The sequence below is a fragment of the Uloborus diversus genome, chromosome 3 (genome assembly GCF_026930045.1).
Source record: "Uloborus diversus isolate 005 chromosome 3, Udiv.v.3.1, whole genome shotgun sequence".
In the NCBI taxonomy this organism is placed as follows: domain Eukaryota; kingdom Metazoa; phylum Arthropoda; class Arachnida; order Araneae; family Uloboridae; genus Uloborus; species Uloborus diversus.
Window position 1 is genome coordinate 205,121,351 of NC_072733.1, and position 15,420 is coordinate 205,136,770.

Here is a 15,420-nt window from a genome sequence, read left to right on the forward strand (position 1 = left end):
GATCAACACTTTCTTTGTTAATACCTTCCCCCCTTGCTAAAGAGAGGCCCTGGGCTTGTCTAATACTTAGTTCTGGGTTTCTTCTAAGAAATAATGAAAGCCAGTCATACCCAGCCATTCTTGATTCTAAATTAAATCGATGATTGAGACCTAGCTTTTCAGCAAACTGAAAAGCAAGTGTTCTAATTGTCTCTTTGTCAGGTGCAAATCCACATTTTTCTAAACGTTGGATGTGCTTGACGAGACGTTTTTCGTTTTCAACTCCAAACACTCCTTGTGGTCCTAAAGAGCTTGTTTTGATATTGTTGCCTGTTTTTCTTCGACGACGAAGTGTCCGAGAAGGAATTCCATAGTATCTAGCAGCTTCATTGACACCAATTTCTCCTGCTTCTAGCCTCCTTAGAGCCTCTTTTAAATTGTCTTCTGTCCAGGTCCCACGAGCTGCTCCAGTTTTTTTCCTTTTGTACACTGTAGGCATCTTGCCTAAAACAAATAAGAAGCATTGTACCAATAAATTTCAAATTTAATTAATTTCAAATCAAAAGTTAAAATTTCCTAGTAGTTAACTTGCGATAAATACTTTGTAAGACATATGTCCATTTGTTTAGTTAAATTTAATTTCACCTATTTAACTATTAACCACAGAAAAAATAAATTTGAAAAAGTTCAACAATACATTAGCAAAAAAAAAAAGACATACAAAAACTATTATAATTAATTACCCGTTTCACGCCCTGCAAGCCGTCTGAATAATTATCTTAGTTTCCAAACGGAAACTTGTGTGCATTTCAAAGTTTAATTTAATTTTTAGAATAAACACTATCAGTTTGAATAATTTAAAAAATAAAACAACTTAGTTTCATTAAAAAGAGTAATATATTTTATTTTAATTTTCTTCATAAACTTAACACTTCGGTTACTTATCTTGCCCCTTAGATAAAGGAAAGTGAATAGTATAAAAAGTGTGAATATTAAATAAATGTATTACTTCGTTAATCAAGCTTAAAACTATATTTTGAATTTTATTGATAAATGTTAATCTAAATTTATAGTTCCAAAAAATATTTTTTCAGTTAAAAAATATACCGATTTACGCACATTACACAATTTGTAAAAACTATATGATTTTAAAAATACTATTTAAAAATTTAAACACTTAAAAGAGTTTTGTCGCTGAAACTGTATGTGGGGCATCTCACCCGAATAGAAGCTGGGGCGTCTGTCCTTTTTGTACGGGAGAGATGCCCTGTCAGCAGTCCAAAGTACAAGACGGCAAAAATGGCGTTACATTGCCTGAAGTCGACTAATCAACTTCGCACTACAGATTTTTAGCTTAGATGAATAAAAATTCATTCTTATTAACAAGTGCCAGCCTTAAAATGCAACATCACTCTTATAACACAGTAGAAAAAACATGGTACTTACTTAAAATGTTACTGTAACAGCAGAAAACGAAGAAATAAGTTCACGTAATTTTCACAGCACAGCTTTCAACATCCAACTGAAATAGTGATCGGACTTGGAGATCCATCTAGTGTTGGGTTTCGAAATTACAGCAACTGGGGCATCTCTACCGGTGGGGCAACTCACCCGGAATTACCTTATTGTTTATGTAATACAGAAAGGAACAGTGACAATTTTGATCTCGCTCCCACAAAACTAAGACATTTTAATCATTAGCTTTTGTTAACGTGTGCTAACGAAGTGCTGGTGCTGAATAATATTTAAACTAAACTACTAGTGGAATATAAGGTCTTTAAAAATTATGCTTCTATGGTTTGATATAATTAAAATTTTAAAGAAAAGGACAATCTTCGGTGAAACATGGACCTGTGTACACTTATTTAAAGTTACAAAATCTAAAAGTCAGATGTGTGATAATCTTCCAAACATCGGGTGATTCAAAGAAATACTTTGTTATTTTTGAGAAATTGTTATTGGTCATGGCAACGCACTAAAGGCGAAATATAAAGGACTTGGATTACAGAAGGATAGGGTAGGTGGGGGTAAAGCCCCGCGTGGGGTAAAAACCCGCACCGATATTTTAACTTGATCACCTTGGAGTAAGAAATTTACCTCTAGGTGGTGGGTTTGTCCTATGGAAACCTATTGATCAATGAAATTTTGTCCTGACTAGGCACTCCAGAGACGAGAAAGGGGGATGAGTCTGTTTTTTACTACTTTGATCTAACTTTTCTAATATATTATTCGAACATTGTAAAATGTAGAATTTGAAAAGAAGAATCAATGAATTACATGTTAATACTGGTACATTAAAGCTTCACCTTCGCGTGAAAACAGTTAATCTAGTGGTTGATTAAAAGCAACATGAGGCGTTTTTCAGAAAGTGACAAAATGGGGAAAATCCCCGCAGTTGTTTTGAGGTAAAACCCCGCATCGCCAAAAAGTCAAGGATTCTCTCCACTTGGCTTAAAATTGTCTCTTTTTTGAAATATTAATAATCTCTTTGTTTAGCATGTGTTTTGTGCAGCTTATTCATCTTAAAAAATTAATTGTTGGTGAACATTTACTCATGAAGTTTTAATTTGGATAAGATTTGTTAGGTAAAATCTTACATTCATTTCAATTCAAACGTGCTTTCATTAATGTAATAATTTCTTCTTCTTCTTCTTTTTTTTTTTTTTTGAACATTTACGTACGTTTAATTTTTTGTTCTAGTACCTTCAGAAGAAAAACAATTCAGAGCCATGATAAATGTCGAGCCGAATGAAACACGTACCTTAATTGCAGGCTTCTCTTCGTTCTGTATGATAGACATTAAAGTTAGGTAAAAAAAATATCGATTGAAGACATCTCTGAAAAATGGAACAAAAGCTTGGGACTTCAAAGAAGAAACAAATTTCCCTATAATTTCGAGTGAAACTGTAGAGAATAACTCGAAACTTATCCCTGCACAATGTGGCCAAGATAACTTCAATATGACTAGAAGGAGGAGGTTATGTAGAGGGTTTTTCTTACATAAAACACCTAGAAGCCTGCAAATGTACTGAGCACAGGAAGAGTCATTGGAAATGAAGACGTTATAAATAAATTGTCGTAACCTCAGCAAGACACGGTTCCATCCACGATGCAATAACATTTTTAGAAAACTCAACCTAGTGTACTGTTAACTTAAAGCACCGGGTACTAGATATTCAATTAAATTATAGCTTCAGGCATTTAAATTATTTTTTATAATGCGACTGTCCTTTTTCTCCGGGTAATTAATCCTCCTTTTGTGGAGAAGAAAATATTTTCGTGATAAAGTAAAAAAAAAAAGATAAAATGTGTGAGATAGTTAAGTTCGGTACTGCTGAATAACAATAAACCAATGGTTCAAGGACGTTTTTCAAGTATTTTTATCAAACAGTCACCCTTTTCATTCACATTCATATTGAATGGGGTAAAGATCCGCATTGTGGGGTTTTACCCCATTTTGTGGGGCAAAACCCCGCAATTTTGTTTTCCCGCTAAATTGTAATTTTCTCAATTATTACTAATCAGACGTAGCTAAAATTTGGAAGGATTATAGGTAACAACCCACGCAATGACTCTAATTTGAAAAAATGGGAATATATGCCATTTATTGACCATGGTGGTATAAAAACTGAAAATCGCGGGACTTTACCCTCACCTACCCTATCTATACAACGCAAAAGACTACCTATCAAGAAACCATTCTATAGCTATAAGAGAATTTCTTCCATCAATATTAAGGTTTGAAGCTTCGAACTACAGCAGTTAGTTGACCAGGTGAACGTGTTTACTTCGTACCGCTTCAGTGATGACGTGTAAAACAAAGATATCCTTTCTAGAAACTATACATTTGCTTAAGTATATATTCTTAAAATTCCCATATCACACACGGGCAGTGAAAGATAGTGTGGAACTGTACAGTGAATCTGCAGAAATTCATTTGAGGTATTAGACGGAAGAGATGGATTTATATGAAAATCTTTGACTTTCAAACATCAGTGCCAAAATGAGCATCAAGTCCAACTTCACACCTTGATCGAAACATAGAAACTTGTTTAAAACCATATAGTTATTATGAAAGTTACTTTGTAAATGTATAAGTCTTGTCAATAAGTGCAGTTTTCTTGGGAATTGCAGGGTGGAACACAAAAGTGCAACCACTAACTCTGAGTGAGTTCTGTGTTGTTTATGCGACACAATATAATTGCAGTTCCATCAAAGTGCTGTATAGTGCACATTTACTGTAAAAAAATACATAACTGGGATGTAAAAGAAAAAATACTGCAATATACAAAATAAGCTATTCCTATTCAGAGTCACAACTGACTACAACTGTATTTATGTCGAGGACTGCATACTAAGTGCCTTGCCTCCATTATTTTATATACCGATAGATGGCAGCACCATCACCGGATCGAACAGTTAATGAGAATTTAGAACTAGTCCAGGAGCTAATAGCTACCTATTACTAGCACCCTCAGAGGTATCGTTTCACTTGGAGGACATTAAGACCACGATCATATTTAACATCGCCCAGTCCCCTTTAATGACGACGGTGGGTCTTCGACCATCGAGGTTCGAACCCAGGACCCTCCGGCCCCGAATCCGACACTCTACCGATCGGGCTACCACGGCCCCCAAAATAAGCTAAAAACGTCAATTTTTGGTTGATTTCACGTAACTTTGCGGCTTATGCGCGAACTAAAAACTATAAAGGAATGTAAATATTTTCAAAGATATATTAACGGACTGTTTAAAGGAAGCATTCAAACGGGATTAGAATAAAAATTTTAAACATTTGGTTTTTTAATAAAAATATTTGAAATTTTACCATTTTTTACCTTTTTTCAAATGTTTTTGCCAATGCGCGATCTGAAGACATAAATATTAATTTTTTAAATTATTTACCCCGTGTTTAGGATGTCAATACACAACTTTGTTTTGCTGTTAGAAGTTGCTGCTCGGAAATATACATTTTTTGGCCCACCCTAGTAAACACGTGTTTCGTCGTCTGCAACATAGCCTAGAAAGGGAGTTATAAGAAACGAAGAGTGAATGAAAGCAGTGGCATTGGTTTTTACTCAATGAAGAAATTGGCAATCATAAAAAAACGTGCTTGTGAAGTTTTCGCTGTACATCATAAAATATGATCAACGAAATATCGCACTAGATATCGTTGTATCATCTGTCATGTAACATAGGAATCAATGTTTTATACAACAATTTATACAACATTATACAACATTACAATCAATGTTTTATAGAAAGTTCTATATTTTTATAAAGATAAGTACATCCTATATCTGTCCATAGGACAATCTGATGAATAATAAAATTCAACTTATGAATATTTTTCCTTCGCTCACAGATTGAAAAAAATTCGTTAATTTTTTTTTAAACAATAATAAATATGTGCTCTGTCTTGTTGCATGTTTTTACGGTTACTTTACTGATTAATGTCTTTCAAATTAAACCTAAGAACTAAATTTTTCGGCTACCATTCGTATTAAACTAAAATGTATGCTAATCTTCTATAGTAAGGACAATCAATCACTTTCGCGAAGGACAAATATCACTTTGATAAAATTTTGAGACACTCCTAGGTGTACCAAAGCAGGCTCCTTGGAGTACAATAAAATACCGAATCTTTGTCAAAGTACATATCTTTTGAATCTGCATTTTTTTTTTTTTTATCTTTGATACCTTTGTACAAGAATAAAAAGTTATCTGCAAAAAGACTTTCATGATTTTTTGATTTTTTTATAAAATTCTTTTTTTTTAACTGCATTACGGTGCTCTTAAAGTAAATGATATTACAAAGGAAATAAAAAAGAAAAGTAAGAAAGAAAGTCACGTTGTATAATTACCTAAACTATAGACAAAAAGTATATATACAATTTTTAAAATGTTCAGTGATGTAACAAAGAATTTTTTTTTTTTTTTTTTTTTTTTTTTTTTTGCACTTTTAGCCGAATTACTGTGCGATGAAATTTTTAACCGTGGTTAATGTCGATTTAAGATGCAATTTCCTTTCTCTTTTTGAGTTTAACAAATATATTCATATTTTATAATGGCTTAGTTTGTATGTTGAATCACCAGCGAATTCTTTTGCGCTGCATGTTGGTAGTAGTCTAATTCTTTCTTTCAGTTTTTATTTTAAAGAGAATATTTTGCATATTTATGGGATACTTTCTTTTCATATCAACTAAATACAGAAATGTATTCTTGTTCTCAAAAATCCCAATTCATGCTCGACAAGAACAAAGAGGAAACTTTTTGACTAAAAAAAGTCTTTCATAATTCTTCAATATGATTAAAATGTGATTATTCAGATTAAAAAAAAAAAATAAGAAAACTTTGCACAAGAAGTATTTAAAAAAAATTTTTTTGCTGAATACCAAGGAGGCTTAAATCAATATTTTACAATATCAAGCATGTCTAGGACCCACAGTAAATCTTTGAATTTTGAAATAACAGAGAAAAAAATCGTTAAAGTGTGCTACAACGTTTAACAAATAGCACTTTATCGGTAGTGCACATAAAAGTAGTAAATACGTGCTGTAATGTCTTGTTAAACTTAGCAACCTAGTATAAATTTACATTCTTCGGAAGGTTTCTATGTTAATTTCGATTTTTAGGAAGTAAGAGACTTACCTGCTTCTACAGGTGATGGAGGTCGGTAGGATGCTATCAAGGCAGAGAAATCCATGATTTAAGTGCAGACGGTGGTGAAGAAATTGGCTCGCCACCAAATGCCCTAGGTGCTGCCAAATGCTATCTTTCCGCGCAAAAACAAACATATCCTTTCCTCGAGGTAGCCTCGTGTTTCGATTTGCTTTTATTTCTACTACTTTCAGCAGCAGAGAACTCTTGTTACTGCTGCTCAATGGCACTGTAAGTGGTCTCACTAAAGAGTCGTGCGCTTTGTTAGTAATAAGTGCACTCACATGTTTAGAAGCAAAATCAAAGCAGTGGTATGTGACAGCAGTTTCACTCAGAACTGAGCAATAATGGTTACTATTTATTGATTATTATTGTTCAAATAATCACTACTTGCAATTTGAATTTCTTCCAAAAAAAAAAAAAAAACTTGTTCAACAAACAAACTTTTAATTTTACTTCGAGTTTAATTTTAAAAAGCTAGTTGAAAACTGAGAACATAGATTTTTTTTAGCAATGATATTATCTGAATAAAACTTCGAGTTTTAAGCCTAGGATCAACGTGGACAAACATTGAGTCTGCTTAATCCCAAATTGCCCAATGTTCCCCAAATTTCCTGGTTCATTCCCTTAACTCAAAAGCTCTGGGCTTCTTTGTTTCTCTAATTTTTATTGATTCTCTTCACATTAAAAAAAAAAGAAAAAAAAAATCCTGACTACAAACCGGTTCGATTTATGAATGAAGACCTACTAATTAGAAAATAACTGCTATTGACAACTAGCTGGCTTTTTTATTTATCGAACTTTAACATAGCTACCTCGGTCGATCCGATAATTTGCTTCCTTTTCAAAGGTTTTGTTCCTTAATATTTTGGGCGTAGAAGCAGTTTTTGAATCGGAAGGAATCACTTTCAAATAATATTTATTTTACTTTGATTCCAGCTATGAAATAGTAAAAGAAAATTATTCCTGGGACAAGTCAGGTTCTACATAGTCTGTGGGGAAACTTCTGAGGGACGGTAAATTCAGATAAGTTTTAGCTCGAAAGCACTAATCCAAAAAATCCAATAAAATTTAACAAATATTTTTTTTTTTTTTTTAAATCTCAAGACTATTCTATAAACTTCGTTCTCATTAAAAGTTATGAAATAAAATCAGTATACGATTTCATGATTACAACGCTCAATAGAAGGTTATCTTAAAAATCTTTATATTAAGGTAAATTCTAAAAAACAGCCAATACAATTTAAATTCAAAATTGAGCGCGGAAGAAATATAGGTATAGTTTCAATGCTATTCCTACAAAGTTGTATACCGCCGCATTTTGTGTAAAATTTGCTCCAGACTCATGTGTACCCATCCTCTCTCAGCAACATAGTACCTTATTTTCATTGAAATTTCATAGAAGAAATATATTTTAAGATTTATTAAAAGGACTACTGAAAGGAGAGCAAATTAATCCTTCTCATTCCTTCAAAAAAATAGGATTTTTGAGTAATCTCACTTTTAAAAAAGCTATTGAAAAAGTTGAATTTCAAACGTTGTATGCATCTTACGTTTGCAATAAAACACGCTGCGAAAATTTCATAAAAAGGCATGTTTCAATCACTGTTTTGGGGTTTTTTAATCTTCCCAAGAGGGGAAAAATGAAAAAAAAAAAAAAATGTCGTGAGTCAACCACTTTGCTTCCGACTCCGCAGTTCTGCTAAAAACGCATTTTATTATATCTCTGATGACATTCATTTAGTAGAAAGTTAGGGTTCGAGATATGTCTCAAATTTTTGGCACTGAAGTTTCAAAAACGCAATTTTAGGCAGTATGCTATAACAGTAGAGCAGGGGCGGATGGGCCCGGCGGGTAGCCGGGCATTTGCCCGGTGGGCCGCCTCTGTATGGGCCACGTTGAATTTTAGTATTGAATAGTAAAAAAAAAAAAAAAAACCTATGGCAATATCATAATAATTCGGTACATTTCTCAACGATTTATAAGAAAATCGCTGCAAGAAAAGCAAAGGTTGCAAAATTAAGATATGAAAAACAATAACTCTACAAACTCATGCTTAAGTAATAAGATGGTTTTCTGTGTGTCAGACCAATAAGATAATTTTTAAGATCTTAACAACTGCCTCTAGTTCGTATGGGATAATGAACACGTCAAGGCACGGCCGCCACCAGAGAAGGCGGCCGAACCGAGGCTGCCAATTTTAATTCAGTGAAGACTAAAATAATAATAATAATAATAATAAATAAATAAATACAAGGAAAATAGAAAACGTTCTCAGTGTTAAAAAATTGAAATAATAATAATAAAATAACAAGTGGAATTCCAGCGAAAAAAAGTAATTTTCATCAAAATTTTAAAAGAAAATGAAACCTTTGAATATTTAGCAATTAAAACTTTGAATATTATTTAGAAACATCCACATTTCTTTATTATAATTTACCTAACTGAAGGCCGCTGAAATGTATGTTTCGAACATTTTTTAACGGAAAAAAGTATCCAGTACAGAGTACATAGCACAAACCCATGACAAGCTTCAGCTTAATACAAGAAATGGATAGATAAATAACCATGACCATTTCATAGGTGCCGCCGAAGCATGTTTTGCATAGAAATTTTTTTTTTTTAATGCCGTAAGGGAGATTTGAAATACAGTAATGAACAGTAGTTCTAAGTGTTTGAATCTACGAAACGAAAGTAAACCAAAACTTTATCAAGAGATTTAAGAGACATGATAGTTAAAATAAAATAAAGTTGGGGAAAAGAAGACTTACGGTGTCACTCAAAAGTACCAAATCAGTCTAAAATGGTAAAAGATTATTTTAATGAATCCCCAAAGCTTTAATTTCAAACATGTACAAACATCAGGCTGGAAGTTGAAAATTTCACTATGGAAAAACCGAAGAACTAAAATGGTCTTGGGAAAAAAATACTGAGGGAGGTTTTCCCACAACATTTGTATCAACAATTTAAATGAAAGAACATAGGGACTTAGCCAAGAATGGGGAAGGGAGGGGTGGTCCTCAAACCGTATCCCTTCCTTATACACCACCAAAAAGCATGAAAACGTGTTTTGAAACTTTTATTTTGAAAAAGTGCCGGGAAGAGTTTCCAAATCGGAACCTTGTCCCTCCTTCTATCGCCTACCGCCATCAAAGACAGCCTACAATTTTTATTCAGGACTTCAAATTCTCAAAGTTTATCGAAGAATGATCACCTAAATCCTGCAGAAACGTCTCTTCCCCTTCCTTAAAGATCACCTAAAATTTAGTTTTTAGGACTTCCATTTAGAAAATTTTCAGAGGTACCCTCTCCTCCCTCTTTTATCCCCAAAGATGGTGTGAAATTTCGTTTTCTCCAAAGCAAAGATTATCTACAACTGCATTTAAGAATTCAAATTTCGCAAAATTACCAAAGGAGTATAATCGAACAGCTTCACCCACTAACATTACCAAAAATTGTCTAAACACTGAATTTTAAAAGATATAACTTCGAAAAATTTTCGTTGCAGCGTTCTCAACACGATCACCAGCATCATTAAAATTTTTCTTAAATTTCTTTTTACGGGCTTCAATTTCGAAAGATTTCAGGGGGAGGTCTCCCGAAAACTCCTCCCGTTCACGTCATTGAAAATTGACTAAAATAACGCTTCTTAAGCTTTAACTTCGAAAAATTGTCGGTCTCCTTTACGTTATTAAAGATGAGCTGAAATCCCATTTTTAGGTTCCAATTTCAAAAAATTTCCATTTTTCACTCCATAACATTTCCTAAGATTATCTAGAATGCATTTTTAATGAAACAAATTCAAAAAATTCTCGGGAGCAAATATTCGAGGCACCGGATCTTTGCTCTCACTAACATTTCCAAAGATAGTCTAAACCTGCACTTATAGAGTTAAAAATTTTAAGAGTTTACAAAGTCAGTCAACCTATCCTTAACATAGTCAGTGATACAACATTAGCGCTTTAGAAGTTTCAAGTTCGAAAAATCGCCGGGAAAGTGCCAACGAACATTCCCCCCCCCCCCCTCAATTTATGCAAAGATCACCTAAAAGGCATTAAGATTATACAAATGAGAAAATTTTAGAAATGTCGGCCACCGAATTTCTCCTTTCCGAATCATTACCAAAAACCGTATAAAGCTGAGTTTTTAAAGCTACAATTTCTCAAAAATTCTCCGGAAGAGCTCCCAAAATTTCTCCTTCCCCTATCATGACCAAAGATCGCCTCAAGTCCATATTTAAGACTACAAACTCGAAACTATTTCCGGAGAGAAACCCCCGGAGTGAATATTATATTTACGATTAGGTTCAGGTTGTCAATACTTAGATGAGATCTACCCCTGATGCTGAACTCATTCTTTACCTCTGTATTTAAGATAAGTCTGAAATAATTAAATGACTGCCCATTTCATATAGGGGAAGTGTAAAAACGTAGGTTTTTTTTGATCTCGCGACGGGCATAAATAAAGAAGATATCTGCTATCCAATCTCCCCCCCCCTCCCCTGCAAACATTGTCCAAGATCATTTAAAAATAGTTTAACAGTGCGTTTTTAGAGCTATAATTTCGAAACATTTCCCTGAATCCCCCATTATCTGCATGAATATTAAACTTTTTACTATGCAAGTGTTCGTATTACTTATTCTTTTTTCCACATTCGTAAAACGTAATTCTCCTAATTTGAGTCATCAGACTCTAGTGATCACTCCCTCCTAAAACTAGAAGCTAGATCCATTATTTTTTTTTATATTTGAAAAAACTAGAGGGGGAGGGGGCGTCTCCTCTTCAAAGAGCAACGCTTATAGGGCCGGTCGGTCTGTACATGCCAGGGCCGATTCATGCTGTCCCATCCGCCACTGCAGTAGAGTAGGGAGTACGTGCTCTTCCTCGGAAAAATATCAAAATTGAAGGCTAAAAATAAGCTCTTAAGGCAATGCTTTTTGACATTAGTTAAAAGCTTTTTGAGTTAAAAAGAGAAAAAAAAGTTTTTGAAATGAATTGAAGACAAAAAAAGTTACCAAACATAATTTCCCCATAAACGAGCATTACAACATCAGTAACGAACATTTCGGAACTGGCCCAGGCCCCCTTGGCTACGCCACTGCACTTAAGTACACTGTAAATAAAAACCCGGAAACGTTTTTGAGTGCATCGGGCAGCTGCGGTTCATGAAATTTTCAAAAACGTTTCTGAGTATTTCGGAGTCCTCTTTCTGTAATGTTCAGAAACGTGTTTCTGGATGTTTCGGAACCCTCTTTCTCTAACTTCCAGACATGTTTCTAAGTATTTCGGAGTTATCTTTATGTAATTTTCAGAAACGTTTCTGAGTATTTCGGAATCTTCTTTTTGTAATTTACAAAAATGTTTCTGAGTATATTGGCCAGCTGCGGTTCATGAAATTTTCAAATACGTTTCCGAGTATTTTGGAATTCTCCATGCAATTTTCAAAAACGTTTCCGAGTGTTTCAGCATCCTTTTTCTGCGATTTTTTTTCTAAAATATAAATCTTAACTATAATGTTGAGTACCATATCAGTTTCAATGCTTTTATATCTAACAGCAATAAAGCTGTTAAACAAGCAATTTTAAAATCTTTTGTGGATTTTTTTTTATATTTATTTATTTATTCATTCATTATTATTATTTTGTGAATTTCTAATGACAAATAGCATGATTAACAGCATAAGATATGAACAGATATGAATAATTGAAAGTTTAGGAAATAATATATAGTAATTCTATTCCTAATCATGAAAAAGTAAAAGTTTTCAATTTCTTTGGCGTCGGAGGAGGGGGGGGGGACTTTTTCAAAACGGGATTGTTTGTGAATTTGTTGTTTCTCTCAATTTTTAAAGATAAAATTATCAACAAATAAGTTTTTTAATGCAAAACTTAAACACACACATCTTATATCAAACTTGATAGCTTGTTTCGAATAAAATTTGATAGAACTTGCCTTCCCTTCACTTCCTGGAATTTGCTTTACACCAAGTCAATTTTTCTGACGAACAAAGTGTACCGAAAAGCATCAACAGAGAAATTGATGAATTTAAATATGACATCAAATCTCCCTGCTGCAACCATTCCTGTTGATTCTTCTTTTCTTGCTCTTTTCCAATTCATCAAAAATATAAATACTTAATCAAAATTAATATCAAAATAGGTTTCTGATTTATTTATTTTTTTAGTGTGCGCAAAATTCATTATTAATTCTATTTATTAGAACACTGAGTTCTATTACATGATTATTCTATTTCATTTATCAGAGAATCTCTCCCCCCCCCCCGTCAAAACCACAAAGGTGCTGGTGCACCCATAAAATGCTATGAAGCACCCCCTCCAAAAAAAAAAAAAAAAAACCCTTAAAAAGGCAATAGTAAAGTCTGCCGTTGTGAACCCCCCTCCCCCGTCTTCTCCCCATATGTATAATACATTGCATATTGATAACAAAGTATTTAAAAATGATGACATTCAAAACAATGATTGTAGAGGACAAGCTTGAAATAATTTTACTCTTTATTTCGGCATGTTAATGCAGCTGTTCCATTTTTGCCACTGACTCATTCCTCCTGTCCTTTACGGAACAACTACTGTTAAACAATTTTTTACTGTTAACCATATTTAACAAAATGAATAAGCGGATTAATATTATCGCATAACTATGTTGCGTATTAATAGATAACTGGGTTATTTTCTAACAGTATAAATATTTTTAAATGAATGAATAAATAATAATAAACAATGATAAATAATGTTGGCATATTTTTTAGGAAGCATATTTCATTGCTAGAAAACATTTGCACTACGATATTTTTCTTGAATTAAACAATTGAATTTTTTTTAGAATCAATGTATGTAGTATATCCAAACTGCTTTCGAGTATTACGGAATAACTTTCCGGTGATAGCTTTTTAAAGTTTAAGTCACTTTTTTAAAGTTATTTTTACTTATCCTTTTACAAAAAAGGAAGGATTGTATTCGCGAAACAATTTTCACTCATAAATCGGGCTTAATTTCCATTTTGCTCACCCCCGAATGAATATTGATTTTTTTTTTCAACCCGACCACACGTGGATATATGCCTAAGAACGTATAGACACTCAAAGTATCCATTTTGTCGATCCCTCAGTTAATTACAACGATTTTTCTCGTGACGTCCGTATATATATGTGTGTATGTATCTCGCTTCTATTCCTTGGCATTCAGTTCAAAAGGAACCTTCAACCATTTTGTCATTGCAAGTGCGAGTCAATCAGCGCTTGTGTTAACGTATATAAAAAGAGATCAGTACGAAAGAAAAACTGATAGCGAAGACAAATCATTGGTTTAAAAAATTAGCATAAGTATATATATGCATAATTTATAGCCTATGACACTCAGTAATGCACCTTTCGTATAGTGAAAGAATTTTTCATACAGCTGCAATGGATCCAGAGACATACAAAAATCCGCCCTCTCTCTTTATAATACACTGGTTATCATAAATTAAGGAAAAATCACAAAAATGATGATTACTCAAAAAGTTACATATGGAATTTTATGAAACTTACCGGCAATATGCAGCATACAGCAAGGTATAAACTAACATAAAAGGAAATTATCAAACATTTATGGCAGCACAGAAATTAACCCATCCATAAAATGATCAAATCAAATAAAGTGTCAGTTTGCTATAGGAAAAGTACCTTAAACATGGAATATGTTCGCCTCTAGAAGCAATACAGCGATGTGTGATGCTGTCAGTTATGCGGTCAATCAGTTCCACAGGAAACGGGAGCCATTGCTCTTGCAAAGCAGTATGAGGCGCGGCAAGGGTCTGATCGAGCAGGTTGAGAGCAGCTAGCCGTCTCCCTAAAGCATCCCAAACGTGCTCAATAGGATTCAAGTCCGAGGATTAAGTTGACCGCTCCATGCGAAGAATTGAAGCCTGTTGAAAATAATCATCTACGATGCGAGCTCTGTGTGGTCTTGTGATATCGTGCTGTAACAGTAAAGTCTCACCTATTGCCCCGGCATAAAGGTGCACAAAAGCATCATGGATGTCATCTCTATAAACCTGAGCATTTACGGTTCCCTTTGAAAGACATGGAGGTCTGTGCGTCTACCTAAAGAGATGTCACCTCAAACATAGACAATGTCTCTTTCGTACCCATCTTTTTCGCGGATGTTTGACCGATGATAACGGGTTCCAGGTTATCGCCATATCAAATAACGCCTACTATCGCTTTCTAGACTAAATCTAGACTCATCCATAAAGAGAAAAGCCCTCCATTAATCAGGCGTGCTGTGGATATGTTGTCGTGCCTACTGTACACGGTCCCTTCTATGACGAGGCGTGAATGGCACACAAATGGCTGGTCGCCTCGCATACAGACCATCTTCGTGAAGCCTTCCACGTACAGTTGACGTTGACACCAACCTTCTGGTGGCTGCAGCAAGGGAGGATCTGAGATGAGTCAGAGTAGCAGCTTTATTCCTGAGTGCACATAACCTCAAAAATCGGTCATCGGCGCTCGTCGTAGCCGTCGGCCGTCCTTGGCTGAACCTCCTGGATGCCGAATCTGTCGTTTGAAATTGGCTCCAAAGTCTATGAACCACAAAAAGATTCACATTTAGCCATCTGGATACTTCTGCTTGACTTTGCCCCGCCTCTAGTCTATCAATGGCTCTCCATCGTAGTTCTGCAAGCAAATGATGCCTGAAAGTCATTGTTACAAAATGGCTATCTGGGATTTCTTATGGCAGTATCACAGCGCAATTTATGGGCGTGCTCTCAACCATGGAC

General features: G+C 34.2%; 1 protein-coding gene across 1 annotated transcript in view; it reads right to left on the reverse strand.

The window, feature by feature from the left end:
* Positions 1 to 6,688, reverse strand: part of LOC129219394 (ankyrin repeat domain-containing protein 50-like) — a 57,409-nt gene extending 50,721 nt beyond the window's left edge. The window contains exon 1 of the mRNA XM_054853782.1: positions 6,631 to 6,688. Within this exon, the coding sequence (XP_054709757.1) occupies positions 6,631 to 6,685 (55 nt within the window). The 5' untranslated portion in view covers positions 6,686 to 6,688. The remainder of the gene's footprint in view (positions 1 to 6,630) is intronic.
* Positions 6,689 to 15,420: the final 8,732 nt, after the last annotated feature.